Consider the following 25,675-nt stretch of genomic DNA (forward strand, 5'->3'; position numbering starts at 1 on the left):
AAAAAAAAATGTTGATTTCAGGTTCTGAAGTAGGTAAAGCAATAGTAGAACACCCAGATATTAGAAAAGTAGGATTCACTGGAAGTACATTAACGGGCCATTCTATTATGAAAGCTGCTGCAGAATCAAATCTTAAAAAAATTTCTTTAACAGTTTACTTATATCATTATTAATTAAAAGAAATAACATTAAAAATTAATATAAATAATAAATATTATTTATATCTATATTTATTTTAATTTTAATTTTAATTAAAATACAAATAAATACTATAATAAATATATTTATTTTGTATACCATTTTGAAAACCATTAAAAATTTTATTTTAATTAATGTAATCATAAAAATAAATGAATTTAAATATACTACAATTTTTAACATGTAGCACTTTATGTTCGAAAGTTATTGTTGTTTAAAGTGCATTAATTTTTAATTTTACATTATGCAATTGTCAGTTCTTAGCATTTTCGTTATTAAATTATTTATATAGGTGTTTAGTAACTAAGGAAATGAGTTTTTATTGTTCTCATTGCTTGTAAAAACTGACTTATTAACTTATTTACTGAACACCATGTATAATTTTGCCAAATTCTTCATAATAAAAAAATACATTGTATTTTTTAAATTCAAATTAAGTGAATTAAATAAAGAAATTATAAATTTTTATGTATTAGTAATAAATAAGTAATAAAATAATATGTTGATTGAAAATAATTATTTTAATATTACAAATACAGTTGTATGAATTTAAAATTCAAAATATTTATTTATTACATTAAATTGCAAGCAATTTTTGAATGTTAACGTTTATTGAATGTATAAATTTATCAAATATACGCCTTTATTGAATTTTTACATTCTTTGAACAATAAAAATTTGACCATGTACCTAATGGTATCCGTTTGATGAACGTTTACATTTGCTGAACAATAGAATTTTGATTGCTTACCTAATAAAACAATAGAATCCGTGACAGCCAAACGTTACAGCCTGTCATGCACAATAATTTTTTTTTTCGGACTACTTTAAAGAAGTTTCACTTCAACAATTTTTAATTATTTCTAACAATTTTTAGATTAATTGAGGAGATAAAAGAAAAACTGAAATTGACATTAAAAAATGATGATGTGTTTATGTCTCCAGTATTTAATGAATTTTGTAATTCTGTAGTGAAAAGATCTAGAGGAACATTTGATACTATTAAACAATTAAAATATGATCAAGTTGAGATGGATGTTAACAATATGAAATTAAGATTTGCTAAGCAACTTTTTATTAATGGCCAGTTTGTTAACTCAGAATCTGGAAAAACAATTGATTGTATTAATCCTGCAGATGAATCTATTATTTGTTCGGTAGTTATGTACTTTGATATCTAATTTTTATACTATATTAGTGAATTTGATTTGTTTTTATTATATTTTATTCCAATTAATATGATAAAATTTTTGTGATAAATACAAAAATGTATTTAAATTTTCAATGTAGTTCATTTATTTCTCTATCATTTTAGAAGTATTTTGATTAATAGTTCAAGGTTTCTAATGAAATTACTTTAAATATTTTTGTTAGCTGAATCCTTTACAAAAGTTAGTCATTTTTCAAATATTTGTATTAGGTATATAATTCACTTGTATCCTTTTATCTTATATATTATCTTGTTATATATTGTTATGTAGTATTAAAACTATAGTATAAAATGATTATTATAACTTCTTTTTCAATTAACATACACTAGTATAAAATAGTTTTTTTTTTTTAATTTGTTTTGAGTTTTCAAATTGGATGTGTTACACTTTTTAATAGGTTCAATGTGCTACAGAAATTGATGTAGATCAAGCAGTTAATGCTGCTACTAGAGCTTTTTATGGTGAATGGTCAGAAATGAATCCACGAGATAGAGGTGCTTTAATGTATAAAGTGGCTGATTTACTTGATAAAAATAGAGAAGAACTTGCAACCATAGAGTCAATAGATTCTGGTGCAGTTTATACACTAGCTCTTAAAACTCACATAGGTATGTCAATAGATGTTTGGAGATATTTTGCTGGCTGGGCTGATAAAATCCATGGGCAAACATTACCTATATCTCATGCCAGACCTAATAGAAATTTAGCTTACACAAAAAAAGAGCCAATTGGGTATGATTATAACAATAATATAAAAATATTCATGAAAATTAAACTATTGATATACAATTTTTTTAGGGTATGTGGCATAATTACACCATGGAATTATCCATTGATGATGTTATCATGGAAAATGGCTGCTTGTTTGGCAGCTGGTAATACAGTTGTAATGAAACCAACCGAACTATCTCCATTAACTTCTTTAAAGTTTGCAGAATTATCTGTTGAGGCTGGATTTCCTTCAGGAGTAATAAATATTCTTCCAGGATTAGGTTATTATTCATATTTTATTTAAATATGAAAAAGTAACATTAATAAAAAAAAAATGTTGATTTCAGGTTCTGAAGTAGGTAAAGCAATAGTAGAACACCCAGATATTAGAAAAGTAGGATTCACTGGAAGTACATTAACGGGCCATTCTATTATGAAAGCTGCTGCAGAATCAAATCTTAAAAAAATTTCTTTAGAGCTAGGTGGGAAATCGCCATTAGTTATATTTGATGACTGTGATTTAGAAAGATCTGTAAAAATTGTAATTTGAAGTTTTACTCAATTCTAAACAGTAATAGTTAATTAAAATTAACTTTGATTTATTAGAGCATGAGTGGTGTTTTTTTCAATAAAGGAGAAAATTGTATTGCTGCAGGTAGGGTATTTGTTGAATCTAACATACATGATAAGTTTGTAGAAAGAGTTATTGAAGAGATTAAAAAAATTGTACGTATAATAAGTAATTTTTAAGATAAAATAATTGATTTTATTATTGCTCTAGTATATTCTATGTAATTTTAGAAAATTGGAAATCCATTGGATCGTGATACCCATCATGGTCCTCAAAATCACAAAGCTCATTTACAAAAATTAATCAACTTTTGTAAAAAAGGTCAAGATGAAGGTGCTATTTTAAAAATTGGCGGAAAACAGTTAAATAGGCTTGGTTATTTCTTTGAACCTACTGTATTTACTGGTGTTGAAGATCATATGTATATAGCTCATGAAGAATCTTTTGGTCCAATTATGGCGATTTCAAGATTTAGTGGAAGGTAAAATCTAACATGAAAGCGAAATGCAACTCCAAAATAATTTTTTTTAATAAGTATTGTCACAGTATTGTGTTTTTCTCAGCTACGTGTCACATTATCAACTTATATGAAAATGAATTGGGATCTGATTATGGGTTCTGTCTTATACCGTGTTTTTTTCAACTTAATTTTCTGTGCACTTTTGTTGATTGACCTTCTAATACCGGCAGTTGTTTTAATGCTATATAATCTACACAAATATAAACTACAAAAATAATTGTAAAAGTTATATAACAGGCTCTTATTCTGTTGAATTCAAAAAGGAATAAATAAAAATTTATAATATCTTATTTGATAGGCATTGCTAACATAACTATTCCAGTGATCAAAGTGATTACTTCACTTGATGAGTTTAAGGTTAATCTTTGTCTGGGTTCTAATGTTTTGCTTGAAATTCTCTTAAAAATGTGTAAATACTCTTTAACTTTACCCATTAGCTTCATTTTCAATTAGTTTTTAAGTTTTAGTGTATTTCCGTATTAGTAGAAACATAGTTTTATATAATGCATAAGATGGGTTTTAAATGTGAAGTAGTCAATTATAGAATCAATTTTAAAACTTTCTATATTTTCCAAATTGTTAGAAAAATTCATTGAGCTAACACTTTTTACAGTCATAAGAACATCATTAGTTATACTCAAAATGGTTTTAGACTTAGATTATCCAAGGAGACTAATTTGCTATGTTTTACTCTGATATAATTTTATAAGTTTAAACCAGGTTCCAAGTCTACAATGATTTTAGTAAGGCTTTTGATACAGTCAACCTTTCTGTCTTCATAAAGAAACTGAAGTCCTTATATATCTCTGGATTCCTATTAACTTGGTTTACATGTTACCTTAAAAGTTAAAGTAAATAACAGTTGTTAAATAAGTTCTTTGTACTACCGTCAGGTGTTGCTCAAGGTAACCATTTATTTATATTGTTATTTTTATCATTTCTTAGTGATATATATAACTGTGTCCACTATAGTAAATTTTATTTTTCTGCGAATGACTTAAAAATTTACACTATTTCTAATTCAAACTATTCTTTTCTGATCACATTAATAATGTTTTTACAAAAATTTAAAAAACATTGGGTTTTATCATAATAACCTCTAAAAAGTTTAAAAGTGAGCTTCGCTTATAAGTTTTGTATTGTGCCTTAGTTTGGCCAATATTAGAATATTCCTCAATAATTTGGAGCATCTCTCAATTTGGTATAATTGAAATGTTAAAGTGTACTCAAAGATGATTCTTACGATTTATTGGGTATAAAATAATTACTATTGGTGTAGCTACTAACCTACAATTTTAAAATACCAATTAAGTTTAAATGCCAGTTATAGAAAGTTTACTGATATTGCTTTTATTTATAAATATGTTAATAGTTATATATCTTGTTTTTTACTAATTAATCTCATTCATTTTCATCTCCCCCATTTAAATACTAAATCATTTCATATTACACTACACCAAACAACATATTAAAATTAAAACTTTTTTAGATAGAAGACATATTTATCTATGATTAGTAGTTATGTAGTCATTTTTATGATAATTTATTATTTTTGTACCCTATTTTTAATTACTTTACTGTATAATTATTAATTTTTATTCATTATGTTTAAAACTATTTAATTATATAATGTACTGTCTTGAGCCAAAGAGCATTGTAAGTACATTATAATGTTATTTTTTAGTGATCTAAATGCTGTAATTAAAAGAGCCAATGCTACTGAATATGGGTTATCTTCTGGTGTGTTCACAAAAGACATTAGTAAAGCATTGAAATTTGCTGAAAAAATTGATGCGGGTACTGTATTTATCAACACTTATAATAAAACAGATGTCGCAGCTCCATTTGGAGGTTTTAAGAGATCTGGTTTTGGCAAAGATTTAGGTAAATTTTACATCTTTTTATTATTAACACATATATCATTTTAAAATTTATCAATTTTTTAGGCGAAGAAGCATTGAATGAGTATTTAAAAACAAAATGTATTACAATAGAATACTAAATTGGTAGAATAAAGGAAAAAAAATTATAATAATAGTGGGAGTGAGTAATTAATCATTACATTTCTCTATGTCTAGTATAAGTTTCTGAAATTGTTTCCAAATACTCAATGAATCTATACACACTGTACCGCCTCCACGTTGAGTTTGATCATGCTTAAAAAAATAAAGAAATTAAAATTATTAATAATATAAAAATTTAAATAAAAGTAGTTTGTTTTACTATTTTTGCTAACAAAAAATTATTATATGTCAATATAAACTTACTGCTCTATTAATATCACCTATGCAAGTTAATGAATTCGAACTGTTTTCACTAATTGCCCATTTTGAGTGATCTTTTGATGATTTGTACCATATTTTTATACCTTTAATATTCTGCATGACTATTGATTTAATATTCATTGTTCTTCAAAAAAAAAAAAAAAAAATTTGTTATACTAATAGTTCTATTAATTTTTTCTAAATTTCATTTACTTAAATTTATTGGAACACGATGAGTTAAATCTGTCTTTTGAGTTTAACCATGTTTCTGTGTAAAGATTTGAATGTGCAATATTGGTTACCAAATCTTCATATAAATCTGTGACATTGTAAATCAATTTTATGTTAGTGTCATTTTTAACTACACTAATTCATTTTTTTATTATTATTGTAAATACTATTTTTATACATTTTTTATACCTTAATTAAGTTATTTTTTCAGTAAATATTATTAAAATTTATGATAACTTATATTGTTTTTTTTTTAATTCAATCTTAATAAATAGTGATAATCTATTTTCAGTTAAGTACCTTTGCCAAAATGTCTATTTTTTGATATAGACAGTACCTTGAAACCATTGATTGTATTGAAGTATGCTAATTTTACTGGATCCCTATTATTGCTTGGCACATTATGTGCTATTGAAGCATTGTATAACTGAGGATATATACTTTGAAGATGACTTCCAAAGTGACTCCCATATACTAAAGCTTCATTATTGATTATCTGGTTACCTGTTTGTATTTATAATAAAATACGATGTTTGAATTTTGATAGATTATTAACATACCAACATTATTTAGATCTTGAGGCTGCATAGATAGACATAGAAAACTTTGACCATATCTTATTCCAGTTTTAGGATAAGTATATGAATTATTCTGATAAGGTAATTGTGGAAATTTAGGAACACTATGTACTAGCCAATAACCTGAGTCTTTATTGCCTACTACGATTCCTTTTGTATGTCCCAATATTTCAGACGTTGGTCCATTTGTTGGTTCATCATTATAAACTAACCACATTAAAGTCTAATAATTATAAACAAATTAAATTATATATTTACTTTATGACAAAACTATGAAAATATTTTTATTATCTAAAATTGTTAAAAATGTTTACATCATTTTGCATCTTTGAAGTTGCATACATTTGAGAGACACTATGACCAATCGCAGAATTTTCTGTTATTATATCATTATGGTATGACCAACTGGGGTTGTTTGAATCCATATAAATGTATTTTGTGCCATCGGATAAGTTATTTGAAAGCATAGGTGTTTTTATTGCTGCAAACCTTTCATTTTTATTTTCATTAATATTTTATTTTTAATGAAATTAATTGTCATCTCACCAATCTACTGATTGACCATTTGGATCTCTACACTGCAGTAGGCTAAAAATGTTCACAAACATACAAAAAATTGAAGTGTAAAATAGAGCTTTCATTTTTGCTTGATGTTTTTAATAAATAAGTTAGTATTAAAAATAGCTAGTGAATGTGTAGCTCTGAATGAACACTGATTATAAACTTGTCTACAAAACAAGAATACTATCTTATCTTTATATTTGAACAAGGGTCAAATATAAATATAGTATTTCATATATATTTTTATATTCCAATGAAATTCCATCTAATCTTTTCTAATAGTAGTAATTTAAATATTACTACTATATGTTTCTTTTTTTGTTATATAAAATATAAGTATGTAAGAAACCTAAAAGTAAATAATTCCATAGTTAGTTTTTTTGATCAAAGTGCTATTACTCAAGGTTACAATTCAAAAGCAAAGGGTATTACCAATGTTTGAGTAATATTTGCTTTACTAAATAATATTATTATTTATAGATATTGATTTTACATCAACATTTTATTTGGTAAAATATTCAAAATATTTGGTACTTAGGTTTTCAATAATGTTAAATTGTATTAAATATGTGTAAATGTTAAAATGTCATGAGACATTTTGAGTCCTAATTTGCATAAAATAAAATAGTTCCGTCGGGAGGGATTAGGGGGAATAGAAAAGATTGAAGCATTATTCCAAATCTTAAAGCAACCGTTATTTATTTTGGTTAACTTTTTTTATCAGTGTTGTTATCTATTATACTTTAATTTAAAAATATTCATCCAACAGATGGCGTTATAAATCATACAGTGATGTCCCTAATAGTCACTTTGCTAAGAATTATTCTAGCCCCTTCAAAATTTAATTTTAGGCAGACATTTAGTAGAAATTTTGAAAGACCATCGTTTAAATCAGATAGAACAACATGTAACGTGAGAAAACACGTCACTTAAATGTTCATTAATTCATTATTAAAAATTTGTTTAGTATCTAATATTTGGCAAATTTGATCTCTTAATATATTTCTTTGATCTTATTATATTATTATGTCGTAATATGTTATACACATCTTTCTTATTTAAACTAATTAATGGTATCATCTCCTGCCCTCCTCTCTTAGATCGTGTATCATTACACGTACCACAATATAATACACGGTCATGCCATACTTTCCATATTAAATTATACCGCACAAACTAATGTAAAAATAATTCACTTAATAGAATTTTAACATTAGGTAATTTACCGAACTTTGATTTCTTTTTTGATAATCTATCAAATCTAAAACGTTATTATTTAAATTATTAATCTGTCCAAATAATATTAATTTTATTCGTATATTTATTGCATTATTAATCATATGTACCTCCCCTAAATATTATGATCGCAATTATTTTGTATATTACTTATTATGTAAACTATGTTAACCTGTACTTGAGCCTACCGGGCGTTTATTCAAATAAATAAATATTTTTATTAAGAATTAACATTATTATTAATCAAGAAACTTTATTTTCTATGAAGTACAAAGACAAAAATTATTACTCTGAATATTTTAATCTTTGATTAATTGTAAAGGTATTTTAAAATATTATTTACATAGAATTTCTTGATAATTAGCAAAAAATTGTGTTTTAGATTTTTATTTTATCTGAACAATTTAATTATACAAATCTATTGTTTAATAATTTTGTTATTTTTATTAATGTTAATGCGTTGAAGTATTTTAATAATTGACCAGAGATTGTATTAGCAAAATTAATTGTTCCATGACCTATTTTTTTATAGAATCAAGTCCGAAGAAAGTGTTCTAAATAATGTTTTCAGGTCATTGTCTATATATTTTATCAATCATGTGTTTACGTGTTTTTATGCTATTATTCCAACTGTCTAAAGACTCTTTTGAAAGTAAAATTAGTAGTGATATTTTCTGTGTCATATTAGGTAAAATTAGAGTGGAGTGCTTGGGTTTAGGTTAGAACTTAGTATACTATCGTGAAAGATAGTTTACCCTAGTCCAGTGCTGTTGCAATGATTTATAGGGTACGAGAAATATTATCAAATCAAATGACTACATTTTTTTACGTGATGATCCCAAAAATCGCGAGGTCTTACTAATTGACTAGTTTTTGTATACGCAACGGCATTGCCCTAGTCGTCAGTTCTGGATCTATGTTTAAGAGGCCAGGGTGCAAGTTAAAATTTGAGGCCTCTAAAAAAAATTTTGGCTGTATCACTCTCAATTATTTGGATTTAAAATAATTTTTTTCAACTTTTGAAGAAAATTCATTAAAATAAATATTTATTAAGTTTAGATCCACTGATCGATATATTAAACTAAAGCTAACCATACAAAGCGACACGCGTTAAAAAAATGTATAAAAATACAAAGATTGGTAGTATAATTTAAAATAATTAGGTAACTCAAGTTAAATAGGAACAATGCTGACACGTTAAAAGTTAACAAATTATAAATTTAACTAATTAATTTAAATATAAAAGCAACAAACTTAATTCAGTTAAAAAAGAAGTTCATTTAATTTTTTAATTAGTTTAAGTATCTCATTATGGGTGATATTTTTTCCTTTCGATTTCCTAATTTTTGAACTACACTACTACAGCTTGTGGACTAAACCCACAAGTTAAAAATTCACTCCCTGCCCTCCCTTGAAAAAATCCAAAAAATTATAATTATTGTTAAATAAAATTATTCTTTTGAATAAAGGAAAAGTTAATTTAGTTCAGCTGTATCCAAATAACCATGATAATTAATTAAAATACATTTAATCATAATAATCTACTGTATATATTAGTGTACACTGACACTCAACACTCTATTTAAGCTATTTGAGAATTATTCTCAAATCTGAAAGCAGGTGAGTGGCCTTAATAATAATTAATTTTATCTCGTAATAAACATAACATTGATTTAAAATATCACATTAATATTACTATGTGAATAATTGATATATTATATTTGTGTTGTGTATATTTTATGCTATTCTATCTTAGTATGATAGTTTTTAATCGAGAAAAATACAGATTAATTGTAAATCACAGATTTTAGTATTATTTTTATTTAAGACCATGGTTACAACTAAAAATTTGTTTAAAATTATTGATATTTGCCTGATAGTTATTATCTAATTAACTAAAAAAAGTTGTTTTAACGATAAATTAAAAAATTTAAATTAAAAAGTGTTTAAAATTTAACTTTTTAACTAGTTAATTATCATCTTTGTAAAAACGTAGTATAGTAAAATTAATACCTCCCTACTTCATGTCAAAACTAAAATGTTATTATTTTTAAAAGAAAAAAGTCATGGCATGATTTATAGTTTTTTAAACATGCAAAAAATATAAGGCCTTCAAAAAATCTTAAAATCTTGAGATCTAGTGCAATGTAACCTCAAAAATAAATATAACATAAGTTAATTTTTAAAAAATTTTAAATCTAAGATAATGATAATAATTTCATAACATCAGACTATAACGGACAAAAAACTATTGAAAAATATTTAAAAACTACGATTTTTGCTGTTCATAAATTTTTCTGTAATAAGGTAACTTTTAGGTGAGAATTTTGTGTGGGTCTATTACCTATGACGAGCAATTTGAATAGTAAGCAGAAATATTTTTAACGACTTTATATACATAATCTAGTACATAAATTAAGTAAGGTCACTTTTTGTGCTTATTTAGATTAACTTTATTTCAAAAATTGTATTACTTAAGAATTTTTTTTAACTGAACATTTTGAAATTTTATAAAATTATTAGAATTATTTTATTTATTTTAGAATTTTTATTTATTATTAGCGTAAAAAAATGTGTTCAGTTTATTTAAATGTGTTTATTTATTTAACACTAAGTTATTTATTTAATTTTTTCAAAAATATCACTTACCTATTTTGTACTCCAGATTATCGCTAGAATTAAAATCAAAATTAATTAGTGTGCTTGTACTTAATATGTTAATTTATTTATATAGCTAAAATAAATGTAATATATTTGTAATAGTGTACTCTTTTTAGAACGATAAGAAATAAGTTACTTTATCCTCAGTGCTGGCGCAAAGTTTTGGGCAAGTTAGTCGTGAGGGAGCCCCAGTAGTTATCTCTATTTCTGGGTTAAAATTTTTTAAAGACCTTTTTTTTTTTGCTCAACCGACAAAAATTAGATAGGCTAAAGACAAATTAAACTAAGCCAACCGCGGGGCCCGGGGCAAGTGCCCTGTTTGCCCTGACGTTTGCTCCCGGCACTGTTTATCCTTATTGTATATTGAAAAATATGTAATGCTGCTTAGAGTATATACATATTATAGTTAAAAAGAAATTTAATTTTTTTCAATGTCTTCGTAATTTAAACAGATCACTCGCTAAATACATTTATGTATTTAGCAATTTAATATTTTTTTTATAATTTAAAGGTTTAATTTATCTAGATTAAATTTGTTATTTTTATGATATTATCATTGATTTTATCTAATTTTATATATATGTTTATTAATAGTAATGACAGCCTAAAATTTCTAAGTGGCACATCAAATTTTGAAAATAGCCATAGACATGTGCCTCATAAATCGAATTATAATTTTAATTAATTGTCACTAGTATATATAATAGAATAACCAAAAAAAAAAAGATTGAAAAACAAAAAAGAATTTTTTTTTGTTTTACCAAAAACACAAAAAGAAGGCATCCGTCTAAATTTGAGCTTTTTATATCAAACCTAATGGTCACTCAAGATCACTTTTCTTACTATTTAGATAATATAAAAAAAAGTAATTATTGTATAAAATCATTAACTTTTCAAAAAATATATAATTAAAAAAATTACTTTTGCACATTCTAAAAAAGAAAAATTTTACTTCAAACATTTAACTTAATCAATTTTTATCTATTTCTTTATTTTTATCTGTTTATTAAAATTTTCACTATTGGTTATATATAATATATATAATCTAAAATATTATATATTATATAATATTTATTTATTAAAGTTGAACATAGTTCTTTTACATACATATAAACATGGCTTTCTCTATTTCGTACAGTGTATTCAGTTCCCGGATCGATTATAATCCAGCGACGGCCGAAGACTATATAGCGTTGCTAATAGCAACCGCATCCAACTACTTCTGTTAAAAAAAAGAAAAACTGCTTACAATTTCTCTAAAAATGTAATTAGCTAGTATTTTTGCCATCTATTTAAAAATTAAAATTAAAATTGCTATATTAAAGCTTTATGAACTTAAAAATTATATAAAAGATATTACTGTATATTTTTTTGTGAATATTTAAAAATTATTCAAGTAAAAATGTAGGGTAATAAAAAATATAGATTCTAGATAAAAAAGAAAAGTGTATATGGAAATTATTTATCGGTTGTGATTGAGTGTTTTACCCTTTAAATTATGACGTATAATTTTTAATTTTTTTTTATCGTGACACGAACGATTTGTAACTAGTGTTTTGCACAGACTCCGAATTTCCGAGTTGGCGCAAGTGATTCCACAAAACACGATCAAAACGCGAAATTCAAAACTTCATCCCTCTTAGTAGGCATTTAAAGCTTGTGAGATATTGTTGTCTGTGTATATTTGGTAGCTAATTTAATGACGCGTTTTTTTTATTTATTATCTACTGGATAAACCGATCGAGCCATGACGTCAAATTTTTGGTTATTATGTTTGTGTACTAGTCAGGTGCTTGCATTACCGGATATTATCAGAGTCGGTTAGTAAAAAAAATTAAAATAATTACAATTTTATTTAAATGAATAATTTATAACTTATTATTGACTAATTTACTATTTAAATTGCTTTTATTTTATAATTAAATATTAGAAATAATAAAGTGTATGTATTATTTCTATATAAAAAGTATGACGCAGTTAAAAGAAATCGTTGTCAGAACGGTTTGAATTCATATAAATAAAGCTTTTATATAGTTTTTCTTTTTTCGTTAGGTTTCATTAGTTATTAGGTCTAATTTAATGGAGGTTTCAAGTAGTATACAAATTCTATTCTCTACGGATTACTAAGTTGGGGACGGAGATCCCGCTAGAGGACTTCATGACCTATTTAGGGCTCATCATCGACAAACGTCTGATGATCGGATCGTACATCGTTCGTGCGTCCTAACAAGCCTAGAAGATCATGAACAGTCTGGTAGGATTCATACCTAATTTGAAGGGGCTAAGGGAGATGCGACGAGGTTCTTGGTCAGCATCGTAGAATCAGTCTTTTTGTACAGGTCCATAATTTGGGCAGATAATCTTGAGTATTCGCCCAAAAACAAGAAATCCCTGTTCAGGGTGTAGAATCTTGCGGCATTCTGAACCGAACGGTATCCGGAATGGCGGCGGCATTTTGTCATCACTACTGCGCACTTGTTGGTTGAAGAATGGGTCGCCGGGAACGCGGCAGGTCCTTCAATTCCTAGGACCGGCTATCTCTCAATGGTCTGGTGGCAAGCTAACCTCTCAAAAAAAACGAGAGGGGAGTGGGCCAGGTCCCTCATCGGATCCGACCGTTTGGCGAGGTGGATGGACCGTACACATGGTGAGATGATTTACCGTCTCACGTAGGTGATGACCGGCTATGATTGCTTTAACGAGTACCTTCGCAGTATTTTTAAATCAGTTGCGCCGACGTACGATAACTATTTGGATCGCATGGGAGATGCTGACACGCCCTACACCCCTCGTCTGGCGTGGACCCAGGAGCGATATTCTTCGAAGTCTAAACTAGGGTCCACATTCCGAGTCGGGTCTATGGTGGATCTAATAATAGAGAGTAAGATCTCCCATCCAGGCATTCGCCGAAGCGGTGATGAGCTGCAAAGAATCTGCTAAACGGCTTTCACAGAGGAAATCGACCTGTACTAATTTATTAGTGTATTACAATGAAATCCTAAGTATTGTTGAAAAAAGGAAACAAGTTGATGCTATCTATACTGATCTTAGAAAAGCATTTGATTCTGTTGACCATCAGCTTTTAATAAATAAACTTAGTGTTATTGGTATCAATGGCTCATTGCTTCAATGGTTTAAATCCTACCTTTCAGATAGAACCCAACAGGTAACCTTATCAAATATTGTATCTTACTCTTTTGTTGCAACTTCGGGAGTTCCTCAAGGTGGACATTTATCTCCATGGCTTTTTTTGTTATTCATTAATGATGTAAAAAATATATTTAAATATTGTAAATTTTCATTATTCGCTGATGATCTTAAAATGTATATAGAAGTTGAATCAATGCAAGATTGTGTTAAACTACAAAAAGATCTTACTAGCTTTTCTAGTTGGTGTATCAATAATAGATTAAAAATTAACATTAATAAATGCGCTGCTATATCTTTTACAAGAAGTAAAAATCACTTAATTTATAATTATTCATTAGATAATCATTTAATTAAAGTAGTTTCCACCATCAAAGATTTAGGTATAATTTTTTCCACTGATCTTTCATTTAATGATCATGTATCCTATATTTATTCAAAGGCTATGAGACTCATTGGATTTGTAAAACGACAGTGCTGGGACTTTAAAAACATACTATGTTTAAAAACATTATATTGTTCACTTATTCGTTCAGGTATTGAATATGGTTCAATAATTTGGAACCCCTACCAAATTTGCAATATTCGTAAATTAGAAAATTTACAACTTCATTTTTTAAAATTTGTAATATTTAAGTTGAGGTTAAACATTTCAGTTGATGATCTACAATCTAAACTGAATTTACAATCTCTCGAATCGAGACGAAAATTTAATGATGTTTCCTTCATATATAAGTTATTAAACAATAAAATAAATTGTCCTGAAATTCTTGGAAAAATAAATTGGTATGTTCCTACTATCAATACACGCTCTGCGACTACCTTTTATGAGTCATTTCACTCTCAATTGTATAGCTATAATGAACCCATAAGTCGAATGATAAGAGAAAGTAACAAAATTTCATTTGATTTTAACTTTGATAATGAATCTAGTCTTCGGTCTTTGTATTTGTATAATAGTTAATATTTATAAATTTATGCCATCTATATGCCAAAATTTATAGCATTATGTATTATTATTATTAATATAAATTTGTGAATACTTTATGTTAAATAATTTGTACACTCTATTGCCCGATAAGGGCGTCAATAAATAAATAAATAAAATAAAATAAACAACGCCACTTGATATAGTTTTTAAACCCTCATAATAGGGTAAAAGGTACATTGGTAAATAATAAGATTTATGTCGTTGGCAAGGCTAATATTTGAAGTATTTTCAAAGAAAATTTGGAATAATCCGTTTAGTTTTTAATTAGTTATTTCAAAATTAAGTGAAAACTAAAAGTATCGCCGTAAACTGTTTTATAACAATTGTAATTTTTTGTGACATTTCCCTTTATATCTAGAATTGAGGTAAATTTTTTTACAATTATGACGCTAATAGTTTCAACTAAATATATTATACCAACATCTATCATATCGTTGAACATATTGGTGTTATCGAAGAGGAGTATCGTATATACTGTCATAAAAAAAACACGCAGATTAAATTCAATAGCTTCTTAGCTACGTATTAAAGCCAAACTTAACACTAGATAATTTATACTAATAAAAAAAAAATATTGTACTTCGAAGAAGTACTTATTGTTGTGAAATGAAATGTTAGTCATCTTACTAAAATAAATTATGACGAATTATTATTTTTTCTAATAAAGGAGGATTATTTCATCCAAATGACCTAAATCAAGAGAATGTTTTCAAACATGCTATTCAAGATGTAAATGCTAACAGACACATATTCAGTAGATCAAATTTGACAGGACAAATCGAAAAAGTTTCCCCGCAAGATAGTTTTCATGCTTCTAAAAGAGGTAAATGGTCTGTTTTTAAAAATATAAAAATAAAAAAGTTTAACTTTTATTATTATAACAGTGTGCAGTCTCCTTCGACTTGGGGTAGCTGCAGTTTTTGGTCCGCAATCATCTCAAATAGCAAGCCATGTTCAGTCAATATGCGATACAATGGAAATACCCCATTTGGAAACGCGTTGGGATTATAAACTTCGACGAGAGAGTTGTTTAGTAAATCTTTTTCCACATCCAACGACTCTTTCTAAGGTAATTCATACATCGAATTAAATTTCAAAAACCTAGTACAGTGGGGCGTGGGTCAAGTATAATGATATCTTATAGTGATTAAAATCCCCCCGTGGGCAGGTGAATAGTCAAGTAAAAAAAATAATAGGTAATTAATTCATGTATTTATAAAAAAAAATTATATTGATCCATACTTTGTTCAAAAGTTTATAGCATTATAAAGTTAAAAATATAAAAAATAATATTTTACAAAAATCGTATTTTTTTATTAAGTTTGATGTCCGTTTTCACCATATAAACAAAATAAAGTACGAATTTTTTTTTTCATATTAAAGTATATTACATAAGCTTTAATTTAAGATATATATAAAAGTATCAGTATTTACGAAACACTTTTAAAAGTAAATTTGAAATAATTAATTTTTTGTGAAAAAGTTGTCATTTTAAACCCCTTTGTGGGCAGGTAAAGGGTCAGATTTATAAAAAAAATTAATTAAATGATAGGTAAAGACATCATGCATCTATAAAAATAAATTATATCGATTTTGTCATTTTTAAAAAAGTTATGGTAGTTTTAAGAAAAAAAAAATATAAAAAATTACTGATTTTTAAAATTGTAATTTTTTTGGAGATTTCTCCCATTTACGGGGAACGAAGAAAATTTTTTCAATTTTTGAGGGTAATGTCTTCGACTAGATACGATTTATGATCTTATAACGTATCGTTGAAAGAAATCAGTTTGATGAGAGCTGAGAAAAAGTGGTAACAGATACAATAAAATACACATCATAGTAAAACTAATACATTCTCAGATTCGCAACAAACTAATATATCAGTATAGTAAATTTTATATTTTTTAAAAATTTTATCAGGCCTATTTGGATTTGGTGAAAAAATGGGGATGGAAATCATTTACAATAATTTATGAAAACAATGAAGGGCTTGTAAGGTTGCAAGAGCTTTTAAAATCAAGAAATGCAGCCATGTCCGCCTATCCAATTACTATAAGACAATTGGGCTCAGGACGAGATCATAGGTCTGTATACAATTATGTTTAATAAAATGTCAAATTAATATCACTTCTTAACGTAAATAACAATTGGTAGCCATTTTTCTGTAGATAATGTTATCGTTTTTACTTTAGTGATAACCAGGGCTCGGGACTTATAGCATTTGCTAGAAAATGCTTTTTTTTTGCTATTTTTGATGATTTTTAAAAAAAAAACGCTTATTTTCAGTTTTTTCGATGATAATCATAAAATAAAAATATTATTAATAATAATATTTTTATTTGGTTTCATTTAGGTACAAGTTTTTCAAAATGTATCATGAATCATGAAGTAATTTTTATGTTTATCCCTCATACCTTATAAGGGTGTCAACTTTAATTTTTCGAATTGTAACGGACATTATTAACTAGTTTATTTGATAGAAAATGATCTAATTAAGAAAATGATTGGTTGATAATAACTTTTGGACTAGTATTTTTGGAGTTATTAGAATTATAAAATAGAGACGGGAGGTAATACGTCGATGTTGCTATTTTTATCAATAGTTATTTTTTAGTCTCTTTCTTTCTCCTGTCAAAGTATACAAAAGTCTATAATTTCCAAAATACTCGACAAAAAGTTGTTATCAACCAAAAAAAAAATGCTGAATATTATTTATATTTTTTGTTTAAGCGATTCATGGTCAATTAATCACTCTGTATATTGCTTTTATACATTTTTATCAGTGTCTATTCTGTATATTCTATGTTAAAATTAATAAATGGAATCCAGTTTATTTATTTTTGTACACGCTATTTTTGCAATGATATAGTTTTTAAAATTGTTTTATTTGATGATATCAAATTTTGAGATTTTTTTTTAATGATGTGAAAATTATAGCTATAAGAAATATAATTTTTGTGAATATTTTATTAATCTTCCAAATAAGACAGTTTGTGTGCTTACTTTTTGCACACGAATTAATGTAAATTTTAATTTAGTTAAAATAGTATATTAGTGCAAAAAACATTCAATGTTCAAAAATATCTCTTATTTTTTTTTTATCAACTAATTGATTAAATGTTACCTTTTTTATTATACTTCAAAAATTTTTTTTTTTATTTATTTGAATTAAAAATATATTTTTAATATACTTTATTTTTTTAAATTTTTTTATGCAATTTGTGCTCTTTATATGAATTTTGCATTAAGTTTAAAAAAAAAAATTGTACTTTTAGTGATGATTGCATTTTGTACCCTTATGTAGTAAAATGAAAAATGTCCATTTTTTGAAAAAATAATTATGATTACTATTTGATAATCAATTAAAATCTTAAATTTAATCTATTGTATTACATAAAATGTGTGATACATGTGATCTCTTAATTTTAATTTCTCATTTCTTTTATTAGATCATAAGTTATTATTATTTAAATCTAAGATTTGGCCCTACCAATATAGTATTTTTAAAATTTATATTTACTACTTATATTTGTAGGCCATTGTTAAAGCAAATTAAAAATTCAGCTGAATCTCATATAATATTAGATTGTTCGACTGAAAAAATTTACGATGTTTTGAAACAAGCTCAACAGATTGGTATGATGAGCGACTATCATAGTTATTTGATAACTTCATTGGTGCGATTATCATGATATTTATTTTTACTATATATGAATATATTTATGTAATCGAACCTTTTTATAGGATTTACATACTATTGATTTGGATGAATTCAAATATGGAGGTACAAACATAACTGGATTTCGATTAGTTAGCCCTGATAGGCCAATGATACAAAAAGTTTTGAAACAATGGGTAAAGAAAAAGAAATTATAATAAATTTGTAAATTTTGAAAGAAAATTTTTTATGAATAAGTATTATTAATTTATTGAATTACGATTATTGTTATTAATCTAGTGATTTAATGTTTTCAGAAAGAAAACTTTACTGTACTATCGGTAAGTAATATAAAATTGATAATTTTTAATTCAAGCAATTGTAATAAAAATACTATTTTATCAATTTTTTAGACAGAAACTGCGTTGATTTATGATGCAGTTCATTTGTTCGCTAGAGCGCTTCACGATTTGGATAGTAGTCAAAAGATTGATATAAAACCGTTGAGTTGTGATGCTTCTGATACATGGCCTCATGGTTACAGTTTAATAAACTACATGAAAATTGTAAATAATAGATATACTTTTTACATAATATTAAAATTTTAAAACATTTATTTCAAATTATTTATTTTAAATAGGTTGAGATAAGTGGTTTGACTGGTGTTATAAAATTTGACAACCAAGGTTTCAGGACTGATTTTGAATTAGATGTAGTTGAAGTAAATAAAGAGGGCTTAATTAAAGTTGGCACTTGGAATTCTACGCAAGGTGTAAATTTTACGAGGTCTTTTGTGGAAGCGTACTCTAATATTGTGGATAATCTACATAATAAAACTTTAGTAGTCACTCTGATGTTGGTAAGCTTTTAATTGATTATATGATCTCGTTATTTCGTTTTTACTTAAAAATTTTAACTTCTAGAGTTCTCCTTACACTATGCGACGGGAGTCTAGTCAAAAACTCGTTGGAAATGACCAATTTGAAGGTTATGCTATAGATTTGATTTATGAGATTTCTAAGTTGCTTGGATTCAATTATACACTAAAACTTGTACCAGATGGACGCTATGGCTCATACAATCAAGAGACAAAAGAATGGGATGGAATGATGGGAGAACTGTTATCTCAAAGAGCTGATTTAGTCGTTGCTGATTTGACAATAACTTATGAACGTGAACAAGCAGTTGATTTTACTATGCCCTTTATGAACTTAGGTAATTAAAATAATTGTTAATAATGAGTTAATTATTTAAATAATTATTCCGTAATTTATTTGTTATCTTAGGCATTAGTATATTGTATCGTAAACCAATCAAACAACCACCCAATCTTTTTTCATTTTTATCACCTTTGTCATTGGATGTTTGGATTTACATGGCAACGGCTTATTTAGGCGTGTCTATTTTGCTTTATATATTAGCAAGGTAAAATATTTTTATTTGAATTTATTTATATAAAGTTAGACATGTAACTATTAAAATTATTATAAAGTTATACCTTAATTAATTGTAATTACATATAAATCGTCGTGATACTTTAATGTAAAAAGATTTACGCCGTATGAGTGGTACAACTCACACTCGTGTAACCCAGACTCCGATAATCTAGAAAATCAGTTTACTCTGATGAACTGTATGTGGTTTGCATTTGGATCTTTGATGCAACAGGGATGTGATATACTACCTAAGTAAGGCCACGTGATAAAAGAAGTTCTTAGTCTAGATCACGGAATGTGCGAATTATAAATAATTGTTGTATCATATCAAATGTACTACTAATATGTAAAAAGAATGTGATTGATTAGATGCTCAAAAAAATATACATTAAATGGCACTCTACATAGTTTAAATGGCTTTTGTAGATTTTGCATGTTTCATTTTTAGGTTTAGCCCGTATGAATGGGAAAACTCAAATCCTTGCAACTCTGATGCCCCGGAAATTTTTGAGAACAAATTTTCTTTGAACAATTCTCTGTGGTTTACAATCGGCTCTCTGATGCAACAGGGATCAGAAATGGCGCCTAAGTGAGTAATTATGCATGTGATTTAAAGATATTTCGGCTCAGAGAGCCGATCATTCTACTCGTGTCCTCAATGTAGTTAGACATTTTTGTAGTTAATAACCAACTTCATTTAATGCTTATTTACTAAAAATGTTTTGTTTATTAAACATTTTTTTAAATATTATTCATAATATTAATCTTAGGGCTGTTTCCACTAGAATAGTGGCTGGAATGTGGTGGTTCTTCACATTAATCATGATTTCTTCGTATACTGCCAATTTAGCCGCTTTTTTAACTGTAGAAAGAATGGATTCTCCAATCGAAAGCGCTGAAGACTTGGCAAAACAGACAAAAATAAAATATGGTGCTTTGCGTGGTGGATCAACTGCGGCTTTTTTCCGAGTATAGAATTTAACTTAAAATTATTTGTTTCAAAATATGTCTCTATATCTGGTGATTTTTTGATGGGATTTACAGGATTCCAATTTTATTACCTATCAGAGGATGTGGTCATTTATGGAATCTTCAAGGCCTAGTGTTTTCATGGAATCGAATAATGAGGGCGTCGAGAGAGTCGTTAAAGGTAAGGGAAACTATGCGTTTTTAATGGAATCAACCAGTATTGAGTACGTAATTGAACGTAATTGTGAGCTTACTCAAATTGGAAGCTTGTTGGATTCTAAAGGATATGGCATTGCTTTACCACCAAGTAAGTTTGCTTATTATAAAATAAAGTATTTTATTAATTTTTTTTCATTTAAATAGACTCGCCATATAGAACAGCAATCAGTGGAGCTGTTCTTAAATTACAAGAAGAAGGTAAATTGCTCAAACTAAAAACTAAGTGGTGGAAAGAGAAACGCGGAGGAGGTGCTTGCCGTGTGAGTCAATAATAAGAATATAATTTTTAATGATTTATTACTATCTCTAAATTGATTTGTGGAATTAAATTTCAGGATGATGCATCAAAAAGTAATAGCGCAGCAAACGAGTTAGGATTGGCTAATGTTGGTGGAGTATTTGTTGTTTTAATGGGTGGAATGGGCGTAGCTTGTGTAGTAGCTGTTTTTGAATTTGTTTGGAAATCTAGAAAAATAGCAGTTGAAGAAAGGGTAAAAATATAATTTATTTTTAATATTTTAAATTATTATTTTTTATTATATATTGTTTCAGATAATAAAATATCATACAAAGTATAGGAAATAAAATAGAATTTTCCAAAGATACGAGTAATATCTAAAATTCTGAAAAATTTACTTATCAAAGAAATAGTGGCGCTTCGAGTATACGTTTGTAATTTTAAAAGGCTTGAATATTAGGCATAACTTGAAAATTATTAAAGAAAAATACAAAATAATTATGTATAATTTTTATATGACTAGAAAAAATGACTACCTAGAGAAAAAAGTATGGTTTTTATGTAAAAGAAGCATTAAATTATATAAACAGAATTATTCTGTTTTGAATTTCAAATATACATTTAGAATTTTGCGTTTTTTGCGATCGTATTAAAAATAATTAAATGTTATAATTTGTCTAATTGTTAAGTTTTCTATTAAAAATATCAAAAGTTAAAAAATATATGAGGTATCAAATCAAGCGTTGGATAAATCATATGTTATGATGGATTCTATTGTTTACTGTTATATAAGTATAAGTATTTAGTTTTAGATTCTTGAAAGGTATGTAAATATTTGTATTTGTTTTTATACACATTTTTTGTAACAAAATTATAAAAATTAATATTTATGTTATAAATGTAAAATATATGGTGATTTAATTACACCCAAATTAAAGTATTCTGTTTTGTATATATATATTATAAGTATATTTTATCTATAAGATGAATTATTCATTTTGTGTATCTTTACATAACTGAATAATTAAAAATTAACCTTGTATTGACTTCGTTGAATATTTATTGTATGATTTTTAAAATTTTTATGAGAAAAAATTAAGTTTGAAATAAATATTATTTTTTAATTAGATAAAAATGCTGTGCGATGTACTCGTATATATATATATATTAACAATTAATAACTTTTTTCCTGAAATATGCTGAATCAATTTCCTAGATTTTAAGTCTTTAAAAAGAATTTTGCATTTCAATGAAATATAGATAAAATTTTCATTTTTTTTAATTTATAATTGGTTTTAAATTCAACAAAATAAAATAACTCATAATTATTTATAAAAATTGATTATTTAATACAGCAAATGTGTTTATATATTTTATATATTATAAGTAAAACTATATCAAACATTATTTTACAGTTTTTTAGTAAAATTCTATAGTAGTCGTATAATAAAACTTATATTTTTAGTATGATGTTTATGCAATAAAAAAGTAATAATCTAAACTTTTTGCCAATTCAAAACATTGATAGTATATTATATTATAAGTTAATTATAACTGAAAAATTTTAATAATCAGTATTCTTTTTTTAAATTATTTTTTATATAATATATTTAGCTGATAATTTAAATTACCATTTTAATCTTATTTTACAGTATATAATAATTCAAAGAAACATTTTTATATACTTATTTATTTTAATAAATCCATATTTAATAAATCTAGATGAATCTAATGAAACTGTATTTGGTAAATAAACATGAAATATAATACTAAATAAGATAGAATTTAAATTATTTTTATCTATTCATTACTTTTCTAAGACGTACAAAATAATTTGTATAGCAATAGATTGAATAGTGTCGTTTTTATAATAATGATAAATTAACCCTAAAAGTTTAGTTAAAGTATTTATTTATAATTTCATGTTATATATTTGATTAATCCAGAAAAATATTGTCATAAGACTTTTCAAAATCTGTAGGATGACACGACCTGTAATAGCGTACTATTCATTTACAGTGAATTACCACGTTATCTGGTCGTGATTATCAGCTGTCCACCGTCGCACTCATCAGTGTTGACGATAACACTAGTTTGTCTTGTCCGGCGGTCAGTAGATAGGACAGGTCAGGGGGTGCAGCACCGTGAGACACGTCGGCGACTATGTAAACCAGTTCATTTGTGACTTATATTCGCTGCACGTGCTGTGTTATTTACCAGCGCCTTATTTTGTTTAATCCGCACTTTTCGGTTCACCCGTCATTTGTATATTGTAGTATTAAAATAATATTATTATAATTTAAAATAAAACAAATTGACTCCGCAGTCAAATCATAACGGCGCTACGTTTATTATTAACCCTTAAATACCGTATCAAGGACAGTGGGGTCGCAATACAGAGTGGACGTGACATAGTTGGGACAAGTTTAGATGATATCTGACAGTGATTAAAAATCGCTATCATAAGAAACGCTTCGATTCATATCTGTAGATAGTGTTCAATTCGAAGAAATTGGTGGATTATTAAAAAAAAAAATTAAAATTAAATTTATATTATTAAACCATTGTTAATATCAAGTTAATTATAAGAAAAAAATATTCCTAAAAGGTAGATTATATAAAAATATAAATATAATAATTGTTTTTGACCTATCAACATTTTGTTTATCATTCTCCATTTAATAATAAAAAAATAATAGTAGGTTCTAATTTTAACATTCGAAAATAATCCCTAAAATCTTTCTTTTAGGAATACTTTTTCTTACAATAAACTTGATATAAATGTATTTAAGCTGTCGTGGATTGTTGCATTATTTAAAATAATTGATAATGATTATAAATGATGTTCAAACTCGTTGCAGAGTTTAAAAATGCCAGCATAGAACTAAAGACATGGATATATCTGTATATATTCTAAATAAAATTTAATGTTTATAATGGTTAATAAAAATAAATTAAATTTTAAATTATACGTGTTTATGAAAAAATAGGTGGTAGTACGCACAATATATTTAAACTGAATATTATTTGATCTTTTAAATTAATAAGTAAACATAATAAGAAAAAGAAAAATTGTAAATATTATTAAAAGATCGATCTATAACTATATACATGGTCGTCATTATATAAAATACAATTAAAAACTATAATTTTTATTTAATTATTTTAAACAAATACAATTTTGTATTTATACTTTAGGTTATTAAAAAAAATTCACTTTACCTATTTATTTATGTAGATGCGCATTCAATTTGCGAAGAAAATATTGATGTCAAATGTAAAATGTAATGTCAAATGGCAGATAAATCTGCCACTTACTCTGGCACATATGTGAGTTGTATAAGGATCTTCTAGCAAAATTATTCCGTAAACAGAGAGTTCACTTGCGCTAATCAAAGGGGTGAATTTGGTTAGGTAACAAATTTAACTTTTAAACTAATGAAGTAACTTTAAAAGTATAAATTCAAATATCACAAAATTATATTAATAAAATCCAATTATAAATTATTTATATGATAAATATATAAAAAAAAATGTAAATAACACCTGTGATCAATAACATAATTATAATGTGTACTAATGAGCTCTTATATAAAATAACTAATTTAATAAATTATAACAACTATTACATCAATATATTTGTAAAACACGATAAATAAAGTTTAAGATATTAATAACACAATGAATAATTGAAATATTAGGCTTGTTGGCAACTGTGGTTCGGAGTTCTAGATAGTAATTATTTGATAAATCTAAATAATTAGATAATGACTCACACCCTTTCAATAGTTTTAGTTGTCTTACCCTTTACCATTTTCTTTGGTAATAACACTAGTTCTAATATTAATTTAAGAATAATTCACCCACAGTAACTGGTGATTGCACAGAAAATTCAACTCAAACCAACTGCCAAGATTGAAATTTGGGAGGGCACTATGAACACGTATCCAGGAGGGCACTAAAATATGAATCAATATAAATTATAGGGTTGAAGTTATTTTTTTGCTCATTCAAATAAAAATAAAAACCCAGCACAGTGAGGTGGCGGCACAGTGGGGTCGTGGCATAGTTGGGTCCAGTATAGATGATATCTGACAGTGATTAAAATCACTATCATAAAAAACACTTCGATGCAAATCTGTAAATAGTGTTTAATTTATAAAAAAAAAAATTTGTTAAAATAGCATATTTTTGAATACGGTTGGGTTTTGCGCATAGAAGATAGATCGTCAGGACAAATTTTTTATTTTACTTTATAGTACATGAAATAAGCTT

The 25,675-nt window shown here is 26.3% G+C and overlaps 3 protein-coding genes across 6 annotated transcripts in view; 2 read left to right on the top strand and 1 right to left on the bottom strand.

Annotated features, from left to right (window-relative positions):
- The window catches only part of LOC126903332 (cytosolic 10-formyltetrahydrofolate dehydrogenase), an 18,940-nt gene extending 3,264 nt beyond the window's left edge, over positions 1 to 15,676 (top strand). Inside the window, exons 8-16 of one of the 2 annotated variants that reach the window (XM_050681478.1) lie at positions 1,076 to 1,355; positions 1,807 to 2,141; positions 2,208 to 2,401; positions 2,468 to 2,661; positions 2,727 to 2,846; positions 2,922 to 3,172; positions 4,896 to 5,095; positions 5,158 to 5,254; positions 15,548 to 15,676. In XM_050681478.1, the coding sequence (XP_050537435.1) occupies positions 1,076 to 1,355; positions 1,807 to 2,141; positions 2,208 to 2,401; positions 2,468 to 2,661; positions 2,727 to 2,846; positions 2,922 to 3,172; positions 4,896 to 5,095; positions 5,158 to 5,213 (1,630 nt within the window). In that variant the 3' untranslated portion in view covers positions 5,214 to 5,254; positions 15,548 to 15,676. Of the gene's footprint in view, positions 1 to 1,075; positions 1,356 to 1,806; positions 2,142 to 2,207; positions 2,402 to 2,467; positions 2,662 to 2,726; positions 2,847 to 2,921; positions 3,173 to 4,895; positions 5,096 to 5,157; positions 5,294 to 15,547 lie in introns of those variants that run through there. The other variant, XM_050681477.1, reaches the window with a different exon arrangement.
- On the bottom strand, positions 5,174 to 12,319 carry LOC126903335 (cell-death-related nuclease 7). 2 transcript variants are annotated; one of them, XM_050681483.1, is made up of 10 exons: positions 12,231 to 12,319; positions 11,850 to 11,964; positions 10,731 to 10,753; positions 6,831 to 6,872; positions 6,599 to 6,773; positions 6,267 to 6,507; positions 6,007 to 6,210; positions 5,689 to 5,794; positions 5,479 to 5,620; positions 5,174 to 5,367 (listed from the first exon to the last, which is right to left on the bottom strand). In XM_050681483.1, the coding sequence occupies exons 5-10, from the start codon at positions 6,749 to 6,751 to the stop codon at positions 5,263 to 5,265; spliced, it is 951 nt and encodes a 316-aa protein (XP_050537440.1). In that variant the 5' UTR covers positions 6,752 to 6,773; positions 6,831 to 6,872; positions 10,731 to 10,753; positions 11,850 to 11,964; positions 12,231 to 12,319; the 3' UTR covers positions 5,174 to 5,262. The 2 variants fall into 2 exon arrangements, with proteins under 2 accessions (XP_050537440.1, XP_050537439.1); XM_050681482.1 differs by lacking the exons at positions 10,731 to 10,753; positions 11,850 to 11,964; positions 12,231 to 12,319 and having other exon boundaries at positions 6,831 to 7,046.
- LOC126903333 (glutamate receptor ionotropic, kainate 1) lies at positions 12,362 to 22,270 on the top strand. 2 transcript variants are annotated; one of them, XM_050681481.1, is made up of 17 exons: positions 12,362 to 12,562; positions 15,548 to 15,703; positions 15,765 to 15,949; positions 16,801 to 16,964; positions 18,416 to 18,557; positions 18,625 to 18,735; positions 18,856 to 18,879; positions 18,952 to 19,104; positions 19,179 to 19,397; positions 19,462 to 19,753; positions 19,825 to 19,963; positions 20,089 to 20,226; positions 20,745 to 20,943; positions 21,019 to 21,250; positions 21,307 to 21,422; positions 21,498 to 21,653; positions 21,715 to 22,270. In XM_050681481.1, exons 1-17 carry the CDS (start codon positions 12,490 to 12,492, stop codon positions 21,745 to 21,747), a joined length of 2,532 nt encoding a protein of 843 aa, XP_050537438.1. In that variant the 5' UTR covers positions 12,362 to 12,489; the 3' UTR covers positions 21,748 to 22,270. The 2 variants fall into 2 exon arrangements, with proteins under 2 accessions (XP_050537438.1, XP_050537437.1); XM_050681480.1 differs by lacking the exon at positions 20,089 to 20,226 and adding an exon at positions 20,423 to 20,563 and having other exon boundaries at positions 21,715 to 22,264.
- The last annotated feature ends 3,405 nt before the right edge of the window (positions 22,271 to 25,675 follow it).

Source organism: Daktulosphaira vitifoliae, unplaced genomic scaffold, assembly GCF_025091365.1.
Source record: "Daktulosphaira vitifoliae isolate Bord-2020 unplaced genomic scaffold, ASM2509136v1 Scaffold_3, whole genome shotgun sequence".
Taxonomy (NCBI): domain Eukaryota; kingdom Metazoa; phylum Arthropoda; class Insecta; order Hemiptera; family Phylloxeridae; genus Daktulosphaira; species Daktulosphaira vitifoliae.

Excerpts from the sequence above, each read along its gene's own strand:
- LOC126903333 (XM_050681480.1), top strand. The coding sequence starts at position 12,490 with ATGACGTCAAATTTTTGGTTATTATGTTTGTGTACTAGTCAGGTGCTT. Across the intron at positions 19,105-19,178 it reads TAATAAACTACATGAAAATT|GTTGAGATAAGTGGTTTGAC; the intron begins GTAAATAATAGA and ends TATTTTAAATAG. Across the intron at positions 21,423-21,497 it reads GCGGAGGAGGTGCTTGCCGT|GATGATGCATCAAAAAGTAA; the intron begins GTGAGTCAATAA and ends ATTAAATTTCAG.
- LOC126903335 (XM_050681482.1), bottom strand. The coding sequence starts at position 6,925 with ATGAAAGCTCTATTTTACACTTCAATTTTTTGTATGTTTGTGAACATT. Across the intron at positions 6,211-6,266 it reads TCAAGATCTAAATAATGTTG|GTAACCAGATAATCAATAAT; the intron begins GTATGTTAATAA and ends AAATACAAACAG. Across the intron at positions 5,795-6,006 it reads AAATAGACATTTTGGCAAAG|ATTTATATGAAGATTTGGTA; the intron begins GTACTTAACTGA and ends ACAATGTCACAG.